This window comes from Garra rufa, chromosome 15 (assembly GCF_049309525.1).
Source record: "Garra rufa chromosome 15, GarRuf1.0, whole genome shotgun sequence".
NCBI classification, from domain to species: Eukaryota; Metazoa; Chordata; class Actinopteri; order Cypriniformes; family Cyprinidae; genus Garra; species Garra rufa.
The window spans coordinates 11,793,601-11,810,468 of record NC_133375.1 but is presented as its reverse complement, the minus strand read 5'-3'; the positions used below and the strand labels follow the sequence as shown (position 1 = coordinate 11,810,468).

At 35.9% G+C, this 16,868-nt stretch overlaps 1 protein-coding gene across 1 annotated transcript in view; it reads left to right on the top strand.

Annotated features, from left to right (window-relative positions):
- The first annotated feature begins 2,108 nt into the window (after positions 1–2,108).
- gpat2 (glycerol-3-phosphate acyltransferase 2, mitochondrial) overlaps positions 2,109–16,868 on the top strand; it is an 82,427-nt gene continuing 67,667 nt past the window's right edge. Inside the window, exons 1-2 of the mRNA XM_073819794.1 lie at positions 2,109–2,223; positions 7,023–7,111. Coding sequence (XP_073675895.1) covers positions 2,109–2,223; positions 7,023–7,111 — 204 coding nt within the window. The remainder of the gene's footprint in view (positions 2,224–7,022; positions 7,112–16,868) is intronic.

Sequence of the window (16,868 nt, the reverse complement as noted above, 5' to 3'; positions counted from 1 at the left end):
TGATTGACAGAAAGAGCATTTTAAGTCAATATCAATTTTACATTTTTGCAGGAATTCTTTTGTAGGATAAAAATGAATTAATTAATATGAGATTTCTTTAACCTTATTTGTAAGGAAGAATTTTTGAGGTAAAGACCAAACTCGAGTCCAATTAACATTCTGAAAGATATTGTTCCAATAAAAAATTATATGGGGCGTAGAGATAATCTCATTTAAAAATAAAGATCTGATTTTGTAATTGTTAGGTTTTAGACCAGAGAAACATAGTACCAATTGAGGTAAGTTCAGATCTTGGGGGACAGACAGAAAATGCGGGTGTACATGCACTGCCTTTAAACAGCATGAGCACACATTCATTGTTTGGAGGGGAAATGTGATGAAAGTGAATAGTGACTGACAGTCTCATCTTTTGTGTTGCATGAGATAAAGAAAGTCAATTAATTTGGCGCTGCTGACGTAAAGCACACATGCACTGCGCCTGGTTTACAAGCAGAGGAAAGCATGTGCAAGACGATAACTCAGGGGAAAAGAATTGTTGAATAAAGTTGTTTTTTTTTTAGCACAAAAAGTATTCTTGTAGCATAAAATTACAGTTAAACCACTGATGTCACATGGACTATTTTGTCGATTTGGCCTGGAACATCATAGGATCCTTGCTGTCTATGCAGGGTTAGAAAGCTCTCAGATTTCATCAAAAATGCCTTAATTTGTGTTCAGAAAATAAATGAAGGTCTTACAGGTTTGGAATGACATAAGGGTGAGTATTTAATGCCAGAATTTTAATTTTCAGGCGAACCGTCCCTTTAAATCCAACAGCTGTTTAGTTGATATAGTTTTATTTAGAGTTCTTGTTGCGTTCTTGTCTGTACTTTTATTCTTGTGAAACATCATATCCAGATACTGTTCCAATTCAAAGTCCACATCTTACCAAGTTTCCCAGAATGCAGCCAAGAGACAGACAAGTTTCCCAGAATGTAGCCAAGAGACAGACAAGTTTCCCAGAATGCTTTTTGCAATAGCAGTGGTGGTGGAAAACCCCCACATATTTTTTAAAATATTAGTTATTGAAACTTCAAATCAGTTTTATGTTTCAGAAACATTACATGCAGCAGCAAATTTCACACATATTCTTTCCTGGCTCTGATATTTCTGTAATTGTTAAACATAAGATATAATTTGGGTATATCTGACAGACAGTCTTTAGTCTGATAAATTGTTATTTGTTCCCAAGCAAATATTTTTGGATGAGGGCAAAGTTCTAAAGTCGCAAAACTTTATATTTCTATTTAACTTTAAAGGGAACTCCGGGTATTAAAGGGTTAGTTCACACCAAAACTGAAAATTCTGTCATTAATTACTTACCCTTACCCTTGTGTTAGTTCAAACCCGTATAACCATCTTTCATCTTCGGAACACAATTTAAGATATTTCTGATGAGCTCTCTGACCCTCCCATAAACAGCATGGGTCCTACTACGTTCAAGGCCCAGAAAAGTACCAAGATGATCAACAAAGTGGTTTAACTATAATTTTACGACGCTACGAGAATACTTTTCGTCACTTGTGGACCTGCGTTCACGCATGCATGTGGCGGTGCTGACCCAGATCCAGCATTATGACGTTGAACACATGCATCATGCCTTGTTTACACGCAGAGAAAGACGTGTCGTACCCTCGTGAACAACTTAGCAAATTGGCAAACTTGGTATTGAGAAATGCCTAATGTTCAGAAGAGTAGCAGATAAAGAACGTGACAGACATATTCATATAGTCTGCAAATTCCCCAAGGAATGACCTACAGTAGTCGACTTTTGAAGTGGATCAAAACCTTTCATTAAAGTTGTCCTTAAACCAAAACAATACCTGTTCTTGTCTTAGGATAAATTGATGAACTTTTTTTGATCCACTTCAAATGTTGACTACTGTAGAATACAGCATATATTAAATCATGAAAACTACTTAGTAAATGTATTTGTGCTGCATACAAAGTGCTCATTAGTAGTGAAATTACTAAATAAATGGAATGTGAAAAACACAAGTGAGCAGGGCATATTCATAAAAGTCAAGTTTTACTGAGTCATTGAGTTCAAAAGGTACTGCATAACCGCAATGACTCACAAACTTTCTCGAGAATGTTCACGAGAGAACCTTGATGCATGTGTTATGACGTTGAACACATGCGTGCTTTGTTTACACGTGGAGAAAGATGTGTCACCGTACTCTCGTGAATGTCCACAAGTGACGCAGTAGAGGCGAAAATGTGGAATATAGTTGTTATTTTTGTTTTCTTTGCTCAAAAACGTATTCTCGTAGCTTTGTAAAATTACAGTTGAACCACTGACTTTGTCAATCATCTTGGTACTTTTTTGGGCCTTGGATGTGTTAGGACCCTTGCTGTCAATGGGAGGGTCAGAAACCTCTTAGATTTCATCAAAAATATCTTAAATTGTGTTCTGAAGATGAAAGAAGGTCTTATAGGTTTGGAACGAAATGAGAGTGAGTAATTAATGACAGAATCTTAATTTTTGGGTGAACTAACCATTTAAGACTTGTATGGCTTTATAAATGATGTATCTTACTGAAATAAGCGGTAGAAAATCTATGACAGATTTACGTTATTTGAAAAATACACATCGTTTTATGCATATTTTGGACTATGGGGGGTGCCATTATTTCAGTGACATGAGCTACTGGCGCTACCTGTTGCTATTTTTACCGCAACACAACTAAAAAAAATACTGATATGATGACCACAGCTACTGAAAGGTGGTAATTAAGGTTCCAAAGGGGTGAAACATTTCTGATAAATTTCTGGAATCTTTCCAAAAATCCCAAGAAGATTCCAAAAAATCCTGGAAACTTTCCAAAATTTCTGGAATGTTTCTGAAATTTACTGGAAATTTTCCACATTTTTGCAACCTAAGGGGCGATGGATATAAGTATAGGCTTAAACCAAATGCCGTACCATCGATTTTCCCCGCGAGGAGTCTAAACGCCTCAGGATATCGAGTAAAATCTGTGCTGAAACTCCTTCAGTGGCTGCGGTGTCATGACAAGCGTCGGCATGTTTACATCCTGCCAGAATGGCATCTAGTGTTTCTTGTCTCTGCCATTTGTAAGCTTTTTCTGTAGCGGTGGTCTACTAAATGCCCCAAAGGCATCAGGGCTAAAGTAGAGAGAACAAAGACGCAGGTCTTTAGGAAGTTTTATTCTTATCGCTGTGAAAGCAATGAAATCTTACATCACTTCTGTTGTTGCCCTTTGACTGAAAATTACAACTAAAAGCCACACAAAGTGGCATCGTGTCAGTATTTTATATTCCGAATTGTGTTGTGGTAAAAATAGCAACAGGTATCACCAGAAGCTCACCGAGTACAAACATTTTACGCCATCGAAATAATGGTGCCCCCATAGTCCAAAATATGTATAATGTATGATTTTTTTTTATATATATATATAGGGCTGGGCGATATGGCAAAAATGTATTCTCGATAATTTTTTCCCATATTGAACGATAACGATATATATTTCGATATAATCTGTTGATGTTGCCAGCTTTAAAATAGTATCTCAACAATGACTAAAGCCACAAAAATTAAAGGGTTCATTAAATTACATTTTAAAGTATAGTTTATTAACAAAAACAGATTACAGATTTGGCCTTAAAAATTAAAACAACTTACTAAAATAAATTTAAAAAATAAAAGTTGTGACAGAGTATGGTAAATGAGAGTAAAAAATGTAAACATAAAATTATTGTAAAAACATAATTTGTAACAATTATTTATTTATTTATTATTTATTATTATTAACATAATTGTTTATTTTCTCTATTATAGGTTGAGCTATTTAAATTAGAGGCAACCACTGCATTTTGAAACAATCTACAGTATGAATAACAAAAAATTACGAAACAGTTCTTTCTTAATCGTATTAAGTGCAGACAATTCAGCCATAATCAAAGTAGGCTACTCTCTCATTATTCTAATTGCAAATAGAGAGCGAATATTTCAAGAATGATACAGAGCTATAGACATACACAACCTATCATAGCCTACATACTAATAACAGCTTAGATATGTAATGTAGCCTAATTTGTGTGCATTGGGGAGTCACTCTCTAAACAAGGGGGATTAAAATTGCTTTTGAATGCGTGTGCGTTTTTTGCTTTCGGTTTCAGTTTTAACAATCGCGCCAAACTCTCAGCTGAGCTGAGAGTCACTTTTCAGATAGTCAAACCACTTATATAACGGAATTCGTGCTACCTTTTTTGTTGACAGTTTCAACCTCTTTGGATAATAACTCGAGGTTAGTTTCACTTTCGTCGCTGCTTCCACTCTCTCTTTTTTTTTTTTTTTTGTCATCCTGGTGTTAAGTTTGCTTCGCAAAGTGCGGTAATAAATGAACTTTGTACTTTGATGTGCACATGCACGCTGCACGCTGATTGGCTGTTGCGTCATATTTCTGCTGTGTGATTGGCTCTTAGATTAATCCATATCGAGCAAAAAATGTCTAGAGCTTATCATCGTTATTAACATAAATTTTATCGCGATTCGATATGATATCGTTTATCGGCCCAGCCCTATATATATACAAGAAAATCTTTCATGGGTTTTCTACTACATATTTCAGTAAATTACATTATTCACGTTATAATAAGCTATACAAGTCTTAATACCCAGGGTTCCCTTTTAAGTTGTATTAGAGCGCTGCCTTTGTACTTTTAACCAAATTGTTTACTTATTTCCTATTATGTATAAATTCTCTCTCTGTATACTTTTATAATGTATAATGTTTATAATGTATAATGTTTATTAAAACTGACATTTAATGAAAAGGTTATTAAGATTATGGGGGTTTATAATATATATATTTTTTTCAATTTATGAGTAAAATATCCCAAACTGTCTTATCTAGCTACTTATTAAAAATATACATCGTTCCACTAGATTGCCAAGAAGAGCTGAGTGACATTGTAAAGTATGCTTCTGATCCATTTTCCTAATGATTGGACTGTGTTTGTTCTCCTGAGTCGAATTTGCCAAGTCCAAACTTAGCAAATTGGCAAACTTGGTATTGCGAAACGCCTAGTGTTCGGAAGAGTTAGCAAATAAAGACAGTGACAGACATATTCATATAGTCTGCAATTTCCCCAAGGAATGGTCTAAAATACACAGCATATATTGAATCATGAAACAAAACTACTTAGTAAATGTATTTGTGCTGCATACAAAGTGCTCATTAGTTGTGAAATGACTGCTACTAAGTAAATGGAATGTGAAAAAACGCAAGTGAGCAGCCATATTCATGAAAGTGAAGTTTTACCGAGTCATTGAGTTCAAAAGGTACTGCATAACAGCAATGACTCACAAACTGTTTTGTACATATCAGTGCATATTTTTAAAGTCAAATACCTGAAGGTAGTCTCTTCATTTTCTGCCAGAACCTTTGGCATTGTTGTTTTTCCCTTGGCTCAGATTTTAATGAAATTTGAATAATGAGAGCAAAAACAAGGCCAGAAACATACTTTAGTATGCAGATGCAAGGTCCCTTGAACATACTTAATGCCTACTTGTGGTAATAAACTTTAGTACTCAATGGTGTGGTCGTTACCTTCAAATGTTTGTCATTAAAGTGGATTTGTTATGATTCAGGTTGCTAGTTAGTTATAAACGTATTGATTTTAAAGGGAACCAAACCATTTCGGTCACCATTGGCTTTCATATGGAAACATTTCTGAAAGTGCTATCTTTTATGTTCCTTAGAAAAATAGTCATACAGGTTTGGAAAACATACTGGCCAAAAATGAGTTTCATAGTGCAAAAATGCACAAAATTAAACATGCATAGTTGTATTTATTTCTGTACTGCAGAAATGAAAACAGGACTTCCTGGAAATATGGAGATGGCCGGACATGAAATAATTGTAGCTATAGGGGCAAAGTTTGATGAACAGTGAGAGGACCAGAATATTCTGCCAGGACATACTCTGCTTAATAGAGAGATAGGGATAATGAAGGTTTTGAGGGTGCTGGAGAGAATGAGATTTTAGGCCTGGTCTTGTTTATGCTTGTACTGTTATTGGAGGGAGGAAGCTCATTGGTTTTCAATATTAATGCAGACACATTACACATTTATACTGCTTGAAAACTTTCAACATGTGTTCTCCAATTTTTCTTGAAGGATACACTGTCATGAAATAAATGCTGTGGGGTAAATAAAAAGATTTGCTGTGTTTTATGTTTGGTCAGCAGTAGATGTCATCAATACTATATGTGTCCCTGGACCACAAAACCAGTCTTAAGTGTAAATTTGTCGAAATTGAGATTCTTACGTCACATGAAAGCGGAGTAAATAAGCTTTCCATTGATATATTGTTTGTTAAAATAGGACAATGTTTGTCTGAGATACAACTATTTGAAAATCTGGAATCTGAGGGTGCAAAAAAATCTAAATATTGAGAAAATCGCCTTAAAAGTTGTCCAAATGAAGTTCTTAGCAATGCATATTACTAATCAACAATCAAGTTTTTATATATTTATGGTAGAAAATTTACAAAATATCTTCATGGAACATGATCTTTACTTAATATGCTAATGATTTTTGGCATAAAAGAAAAATCAATAATTTTGACCCATACAATGTATTTTTGGCTATTGCTACAAATATACCCGTGCTACTTAAGACTGGTTTTGTGGTCCAGGGTCACATATAACAGCATAACTGATGTTAAGCTTAGATCTTTTTCAGATCAAAGAAGTGAAAATTGTTATTATTTATTCTCACTTGTCAATCCAAACCCATATGCTGTTTTTTCACAGCTCTTACTGTGACCACAGCTTGAATGAAATCTTAAAATATCAAAAAGTTCTATTTGCATTTGTTATTTCTCATTTAAAGCTGTGAATTGCCTCTTGTTGCATCATGTTTATCTTTGTTTTTGTTTCACTTGACATGTTAGAGATACTAAAATGTATCTCCTGATAAACAGTGTGTGGTTAATCTGTAATTTTTCTTTCCTCAGGATTTCTTCTCACAGTAGGACAGCAATTTGGAAGAATCATGGACCCAGTCAGCGGAAATCCGTCCAGTTTCCAGCCCAAACGCCCTGCGGTAAGACTTTTCATTTTATATGACACATCTTGCTGTTATATATGGGGTTAGAACTGAATGTATGTTAAAAGAAATTGCAGAAAGTTTAGATTAAAAGTAGCTTCAGGCTAGGTAACTCTTAACTTACATTCAACTAAATCTTTGTACACTTTATATCCCTAATTTTTTTTTCCTCTCCTTCAGACCATGCCAGTAATTTCTGTACTTTAGTGTCAACACTAAAGAATATATATGTAATGCTCACTATGGCAGCATTTATTTGATCAACATTAAAGTAAAAACAAATATTGTGAAATATTATTACAATTTAAAATAACTGTTCTATTTCAGCATTTTTTTAAGATTTAATTTATTCCTGTGATGCAAAGCTGCATTTTCAGCATCATTGCTCCAGTCCTCAGTGTCACATGATCCTTCAGACATCATTCTTATACGCTGATTTGTTGCTCAAAAAACATTCTTATTACAGTGCTGCTTGAAAATTTGGGAACCCTTTAGATTTTTCTATATTTCTGCATAAATATGACCTAAAACGTAATCAGATTTTCGCACAAGTTCTGAAAGTATTGAAAGAGAACCAATTAAACAAATGAGATCAAATATTTTCTTGGTCATTTATTTATTCGGGAAAATTATCCAATATTGCACATCTGTAAGTTGCAGTATGTGAATCTCTAGGATTAGCAGTTCATTTGAAGGTGAAATTAGAGAGTCCTTCTCTTTAGAGGTGTGTTTATAAGGTGTTATTGCCTGCCCTGTTTCATTTAGAGAATCTCTCAAAGGTTGATCATGTTTGTAGAAGTTTTGTCTTGTTTGTAGAAATCTTGGCACATAGAAAAGGAGGTGTTGTTGCTCATCAGGCTGGAAAAGGTCGCAAAACCACAAATCCACAGTCAGACAGATTGTGCACAAATAGAGGAAATTCAAGACCATTTTATGGTCCATAGTAGTGGTTTACCAACAAAGATCACTCTAAAAGCAAGCAATGTTTAGTTCGTTGATGAACATTTTTTTTTTGCAGACGAAAACCAGATGATAATAAAACAAAAACTTGTTTTGAATGACAAAAATTATGATGAAAATCTATTGATGCTTTCGTCAACTAATAAAAATTAGATGAAAGTGTTAGGGAAGGATGATTTGGAAAGAGATTTTTTCAGAATGGATCTCCTGTGTGGTTAAGAGGTTAGATGCATACATTTGAACTGTAATACAGTATAGCCTATTGATCTATCTGGTGGGACATAAGGTAGCATAGGTTTGCTGCACGTCTCATTAAACTTTTAAAAATGTCAGTATCTGGGAGTAAGAGAAGAGCAGACATGGATATATTTGAAGATACAAGAGTGAACTCATTTTGTTCCAGTTTTCTGAGCGCCCATACCCGAAGCAGCACCTCTCACATAGTGCACAAATACTCTTTTGTGTCACACTTAATCAGTTTAGTAGCCCTAATAAAGATTAATCTAGATTTATTTATAGAAGTAAACATATCTGCTTGAAAGAATAAAGAATGTGGTAAACAAGTAGCTTATAAAACCATTGGCATTTAATTGAAAGTAAAAACCATGTTCTTGTTTCTTCATGAGAAGTGGTTTCATTTAATTTAATATAAAGGCATGTTGCGTGTCACAGCAGTTAAATTTGTGTCTACCACGATAAAACCTTAATATCAAACCTATACAGATTTAAAAAAGACTATGACTCAGACTAGATCAAAATTTGCTGCCAAAATTAACACTGAAAGCAAGATGTGTAATAAAAGGATGGCAGGGTACTTTTAAGCAACTAAAGGCCTTGCTCACATTGGCTGATGTTAAAGGAACACTCCACTTTTTTCGGAAACAGGCTCATTCTCCAACTCCCCCCGAGTTAATAAGTTGAGTTTTACCGTTTTGAAATCCATTCAGCCTTTCTTCTGTTCTGGCGATATCACTTTTAGCATAGCTTAGCATAGATCATTAAATCCTATGAGACCAATAGCATCGCGTTCAAAAATGACCAACGAGTTTCGGTATTTGTCCTATTTAAAACTTGACTCTTCTGTAGTTATATCGTGTACTAAGACCGGCGGAAAATGTAAAGCTGTGATTTTCTAGGCCGGTAAGATTAGGAACTACACTCCCATTCCGGTGTAATAGTCAAGGAAGTTTGCTGCCGTAATATGGACGCAGGCGGAGTAATATCACGCAGCGCCTGAAATTAGTTCCCAGCTAGGTTAGCATTTGCACATGTTCTGCGTGATATTACTGCGCCTGCTGCGTCCATATTATGGCAGCAAACTTCCTTGACTATTACACCGTAATGAAAGTGTAGTTCCTAATCTTATCAGCCTAGAAAATCACAGCTTTACATTTTTTGCCGGTCTTAGTACACGATATAACTACAGAAGAGTCAAGTTTGAAATAGGACAAATACCGAAACTCGTTGGTGATTTTTGAACGCGATGCTGTTGGTCTAATAGGATTTAATGATCTATGCTAAGCTATGCTAAAAGTGATATCGCCAGAACAGGAGAACGGCTGAAAGGATTTCAAGACGGTAAAACTCAACTTATTTACTCGGGGGGAGCTGGAGAATGAGCCCATTTCCAAAAAAAGTGGAGTGTTCCTTTAATGTTCATGAATCCACAATCGGGAGAACACTGAAGAACCATGGTGTGCATGGCAGAGCTGCAAGGAGAAAGCCACTGCTCTCCAAAAAGAACATTGCAGTTTGCTAGAGATCATGTGGACAAGCCAGAAGGCTTTTGGTAAAATGTTTTGTGGACGAATGAGACCAAAATAGAACTTTTTAGTTTAAATGAGAAGCATTATGTTTGGAGAAAGAAAAACAATGCATTCCAGCATAAGAACTTTATCCCATCTGTGAAACATGGTGGTGGTTGTATCATGGTTTGGGACTGTTTTTCTTGCTCTGTGCCAGGACGGCTTGCCATCATTGATGGAACAATGAATTCTGAATTATACCAGCAAATTCTGAAGGAAAATGTTAGGACATCTGTCCGAGAACTGAATCTCAAGAGACAGTAAGTCATGAAGCAAGACAACAACCCCAAGCACACAAATCTTTCTACCAAAGAATGGCTAAAGAAAAGCAAAGTTAATGTTTCGGAATGGCCGAGTCAAAGTCCAGACCTTAATGGGGGGTCACACCAGATACTGAAAGTAGGGATGCACCAAATGTTTGGCAACAAATTATTTGGCTGAAAATAGCAAAAATAGCAATTAATAAGTGAAAAGGCCGAATAAATTATACCAAACAATGACGTGACACGATCAAATAGAGACAAGCACTAGGGCTGTTCCGAATACCGTTTTTTGAACTTCAAAGGTTTGGTAGTAATCAACACCAAATTTGTGAAGCTTCGGAAGGAGGGGCAGAACATATTCTTCTCTCTAATATAGGCAGGAATCTCTGTGTGTATGTTTGTCTGTCTGCATTTTTATTGTCAAGAACCGCTAATCCAATTAACTTCATGCGTGGCGGGTGTGTTGCTGCGGACCCAAGGGAGTGCAGGGTCGCATTTTGGTGCAATATGGACGCGCAGCATGTTTAAAATTAATAAACTACAGAACAGCGTGAGCCGGAAGCGGCGCACCTCATGCGGGCAGAGCTTATATGCTCAGAGAATGGACACTGCGCTAGAGATACAAAACACACAAGGTCTGTTAGGAGCAATACTTTTAATAAGGTAGCCTAACAGTTTTCTAACAAACAAATTACTCTCAAATCAGAAATTAGCAGCACAGTAATTACTGACGCCTTAAAGGGCAGGCTATTTAAATAAAAGAAGAACGAAAAATAAATTAAGTTCAATGAACTTTAATAAATAAAGAACACGGTAGCATACTTTCAATACCATCATCATACATTTTAATTAACAAACAGTTTAAATAAAATTAAATGAATTCCCTTATATAGAATAAAACAAACTGTTATAGGCTAAATAGAACAAGGTAATGTTAGGCTGGCTAGACAGCTTACATTTCAATAAACAAACTATTTCTTTACAAAGTCAAACTTTCAAATAAATCACACTCCGGTTGCAAGCTAGTGAAGCTACCTACTGTGTCTACCTATACTCTTTTCATTGTGTGCGAGGAAGATGAGTTTGTCCACATTTTCAAGTAAAAGGGAACTTCTGTTCTTATTTACGACGTAGCCAGCTTTTGAGAAAATGCGCTCTGATGGAGTTGAAGTGGCCGGAACACAAAGGAGGTGTTTGGTTGCAAATGCCAGTTAAGGGTCACTGTTTTGCTTTCTCCATGCAAGTGGGCTCAACTGTATTTTAGTAGTGTCTCTTAAATATTCTCCATTTTCTTCTACCTCTTTGTCATTGCACTCGGACTGCATCAGCACATCAGCGATTCAAGGGCGATTCATATTCAAATGCAAATAAGAACTGTTTTGCGGGGGATGCAAGGTGTTTGAAAAAAGAAGAAAGAATATTAAAATCTCAAAATTCAAAATCGAATGCCAACCCACCAAACAAATATTCGAATAATGAAGTATTCTGGGTCCGTGTACTTTTTCGTTAATTCATTATTCAATTTCGGAATGAAAGATGAAATTTAAAAAAGGGTGCAGCTTGGTTTTTTGTTTAAAAGAAAAAAAGCAGAAATGGCTGTATTTTGTTTTCCAAATGTATTGTTGTCATCAAATAATAGTAATAGAAAATTGGACGCATTTCCGATCATTTTTTAATTTGTAATATTTATTTGTACATTTATTGTATTTCATTTGACTGATCATATCTTTACCCGGAAGTAAATTACACCGTCGTGCGGGTATCAATTATTATTGTCTAGTATCACTAAAAATGCTACTAAGATCCATATTACTATCACACGAGCCAATGGCAATTAAATGCACGGATGCATAGTCAGATAATGAATACAACTGTTCACGAACAGAAGATTGTATTTAACTCATGCTGCATACGCAATGACAATTATGCCTACTGTAAATATAGATTTACAACTACGATTAGAGTTGTTTGCATAAAATGCACCGTGAACATTCACACGTTTGCCTAGCTGTGATAGTCTACAATTTATCTTCATTAATACTATTTTCTCAATTCTGCTCATATATTTTCATTTACCTTACATCAATTGCTCGATCAATATTATCATCACATATTTTACATTTGTAACTGTAGGTACCACAAACAATTTAATATAGCTAAGTTTGTGTATTTTTACAGGTAGTAAAATACTGTGTGCTGCTTATAAACACCAGAGAGATAATGATTCATGAAAAAGATGGTCTTTCTTTACTCATCTCACTTGCACAAAATAAATGCAGTAATAGAAAGTACAGAAACGCACAAAATACACTGAAATACACTGAGAATTATATGCATTTAAAAATTTTGTTGAAATCATCCCCCCGGATCTTCTGCATCCACTCAGCCCGTACGCAGCCTCAACGGGGAATGCGACGAAACGGTGAAGTGCTGAGTCTCCTCTCTTGAATCCTAAAAACACTCAATGTGAAAAAATATCTCTGTGACGACAAAATCATGGATCAGATTCATTACATGTTGTTTAAAGGGCCAAAACGGGTCAGCCTCCGAGAAGAGGACATGACCTCCATGAAACTGTGTTTTATTGACAAGTGGTTAGGTTTAGAGGCAGGGGTTGGGTTACGTGCTCGTAAATGTGTCTGTTGTGACTGTTTGCATTGAAAAATCACACCCCAATACATATGCAATAATGGCAATATTATTACCCAATAGATCATTTAATCATGACGATAAAATTCACAGTGCCTTTCGCGTCAGCTTATTGACGCCAAGGGTTTCTTATTTAAAGTAGTGGAGGACCCTGCACGTCCAAAAATGACGCTGAAGGGGTACCCTGTGCGTCAAAATGCGACGCCAAGGGGTCCTGGCCAAACGTCAATATGTGACGACTTGGGAGTGAGACTGTGTTGCGCGAGCGCACATTCAGCTCTGCAGGCCTGGTGCTATGCGTATTTAAATTTCCTCTGATGCGCATTTTCCTGCATTAGCCAAAATCATGACCACATCCAGTCATATGTGAATTAATGTAAATATTCGCTAAAAACACACAATAAAGACAGCAATGATGCAGTCAGGACTGTGGCACCGGCTTGCTTTGAAATGTATTTGGTTATTGCACCTGATGCGTGTGCGCCCGCTGCGTCTCCCGCACCGAAGTCATTTTAAACAGTACATAATAACGAAAACAATACCTTACAAATAAAAAGGAGCCGATTTTTATGATCAGAACTTCCTTAAACCAGTGAACCTGTAAACCTTTCAGTCCAAGTAAACGAATGCGTTCAAATAGAATTTCATAATTGCGGGACCCGCGGGTTGAAAAAAAAATCCAACCCGCGCATCACGTGAAAACTTCCGGTGATCTGACAGCGAGAGCGAGAGACAACAGCGACCGAGTTCCATTACCACAGAGATATTTTTTCACATTGAGTGTTTTTAGGATTCAAGAGAGGAGACTCAGCACTTCATCGTTTCGTCGCATTCCCCGTTGACGCTGCGTAAGGGCTGAGTGGATGCAGAAGATCCGGGGGGATGATTTCAACAAAATTTTTAAATGCATATAATTCTCAGTGTATTTCAGTGTATTTTGTGCGTTTCTGTACTTTCTATTACTACATTTATTTTGTGCAAGTGAGATGAGTAAAGACCATCTTTTTCATGAATCATTATCTCTCTGGTGTTTATAAGCAGCACACAGTATTTTACTACCTGTAAAAATACACAAACTTAGCTATATTAAATTGTTTGTGGTACCTACAGTTACAAATGTAAAATATGTGATGATAATATTGATCGAGCAATTGATGTAAGGTAAATGAAAATATATGAGCAGAATTGAGAAAATAGTATTAATGAAGATAAATTGTAGACTATCACAGCTAGGCAAACGTGTGAATGTTCACGGTGCATTTTATGCAAACAACTCTAATCGTAGTTGTAAATCTATATTTACAGTAGGCATAATTGTCATTGCGTATGCAGCATGAGTAGGGGTGGGTATCGTTTGAATTTTATCGATTTCGATTCCGATTCCGATTCCACTTATCGATTCCGATTCTTTTCGATTCCCAGTTTCGATTCCAATTTAGTAAAAAAAAACAACAACAAACACAAAAGTCAAACATTAATATATTAAACATGTTTATTTTCAGTGCTAGCTTGCAACATATTATTTTATTACAGGGGTTCTCAACCTTTTTTATATCAGGGCCCCCTTCTTCTCGGGTCAGTTTTGCAAGGCCCCCCTATGCCTGACATTTCCTCTAAAGGTGTTTATTTTTTAACCTTTTTTATTAACCTAAACGTTAGTTTTGCCTTTTTATTTTTCTCCTGCATGTTATAAAAAAAAAAAATCAAACAAACTTTAAATTAAAGCTATACTTTTGAATTTAAAAGAAAATCCTCTGCTCTAACTTTTTAACATGAATACACATATACAGATTTAAAGCACCTAAATTATTTAATTCAGACATTCTTCACAACTTCAGAGTACTCTTTCTTAAGTGACTGAATATCTACTGTTTGTATTTATTATAAAATAAACATATAAATGAAAAATACAGTAAATACATTGTAAATCTGTTTATGCTGGTGCTCATATGTGCTTAAACACCACTGACCCTTACAAGATCCACCTCTATGGGTAAGCATTCATTATAAAAAACTCACAGGACATTCATTTTGAAAACTATGCAAATATTTTGAAATTTCACGCAAAAATACTATGGATCAGAGCACCGAAAGCATGAATAGTTTGTGAATCAACAGCGGACTTATGCGTGCCTAATGTACGACTCCGATATACAAGAATGAATACATTAGGTATGCGCGAGTTCGTTACTATTACTCTGGTCATCTTTGCCTTTACATTGCCGGGAGGGTTTGTTTCATGCAGCCAAGAGATAAAGTAGATACCTGTCTTCCCGCGGGGGTATAAGTGACTTTTATGTGGGCTTTTGCGGGACGAAATAACATATATTCCTTTTGGAGTGGGCGGGCGCAGGACTAAAATCCGTCCCTTGCAGATCTCTAAGATGAAGTTTGCGTGCAGCGGTAGATTTGTCTTCGGTTTTTACAAAGCGTAGACACACTTTTAAACGCTTACCGTGATCCATCTTTTCGACTGATGTTTACATTACCACGTAAAGTCCTGGCAGATTGCACGTGCGGAAGGTCCTGGCAGATCACTAGATGGAAAAAATGCAACCAGGAATCGAAACGAGGAATCGAAATTTTAATATTATAACAAGTATCCGATTCTTTATCTTAAGTATCCGATTCCAGAATCGGAATCGATTTTTGATTCCCAACCCTAAGCATGAGTCAAATACAATCTTCTGTTCGTGAACAGTTGTATTCATTATCTGACTATGCATCCGTGCATTTAATTGCCATTGGCTCGTGTGATAGTAATATGGATCTTAGTAGTATTTTTAGTGATATTAGACAATAATAATTGATACCCGCTCGACGGTGTAATTTACTTCCGGGTAAAGATATGATCAGTCAAATGAAATACAATAAATGTACAAATAAATATTACAAATTAAAAAATGATCGGAAATGCGTCCAATTTTCTATTACTATTATTTGATGACAACAATACATTTGGAAAACAAAATACAGCCATTTCTGCTTTTTTTCTTTTAAACAAAAAACCAAGCTGCACCCTTTTTTAAATTTCATCTTTCATTCCGAAATTGAATAATAAATGAACGAAAAAGTACACGGACCATTCTGATCCAGCCCTAGCGCGCACTAATACAACAAACATGTTAGCAGTGTGGAATCATTACAAGCACCGACAACAAGAGATTATTTAGAACCACATCGCATGTCGTCCATGAGAGGAGAAAGGGCTGGTTGTTGCTGGTTACTGTATGATGATTGAAATAACTAAATAAACTACAGAACGTTATGTTGTCTAATACATGCACAAATTGTATTTATTTTAACAGTGCAGCACAAGTTTGTCAGCCAGGGTTCAAAGTCCAAAGCGTGAGGACAATCTGTGTGATGAGAATCATACATAAATCTGCTGCTGTCAGCAAAAAGTAGTACTGAAGTCTTCTTGCGGTTTTCCGCCCAAAAAAAAAATCAACATTTATAAATGCTAGTATTGTAATTTTACTGTCATTCTGTAAAAGAAAAGAAAGAAGTAACACTCAATCATTTCAACAGCTGTATTAAAGGTTGTATCAGCGATTTCTAGCCTGAAACATAAAGTGTCAAATTCAGCTGAGCTTTCTTCATGTTTTAGGCTAGAAATCGCTGATACAACCTTTATTACATTTATAATAACATTTTTCTTTGCTCAGCAAGGCTGCATTTATAAACTGCATTTATATATTTGTACATTATAAACACATGCCTGCTTCAAGAAGGGGCTCTTAAAAATGGCCAAGGAATATTATTTTACAAACTTAAGTCAAGTCAAGTCACCTTTATTTATACAGCACTTTTAACAATACAGATTGTGTCAAAGCAACTGCACAGTATTTAAACAGTATTTAAATTCAGTGATATCATCGTCCAGTTCAGTTCAAATAGTATACGATATCGCTGGAAAGTGTCCCCAACTAAGCAAGCCAGAGGCGACAGCGGCAAGGAACCAAAACTCCACAGGTGACAGAAATGGAGAAAAAAACCTTGGGAGAAACCAGGCTCAGTCGGGGGACCAGTTCTCCTCTGGCCAGACCAAACCAGCAGTTTGTAACAATGTCCGAT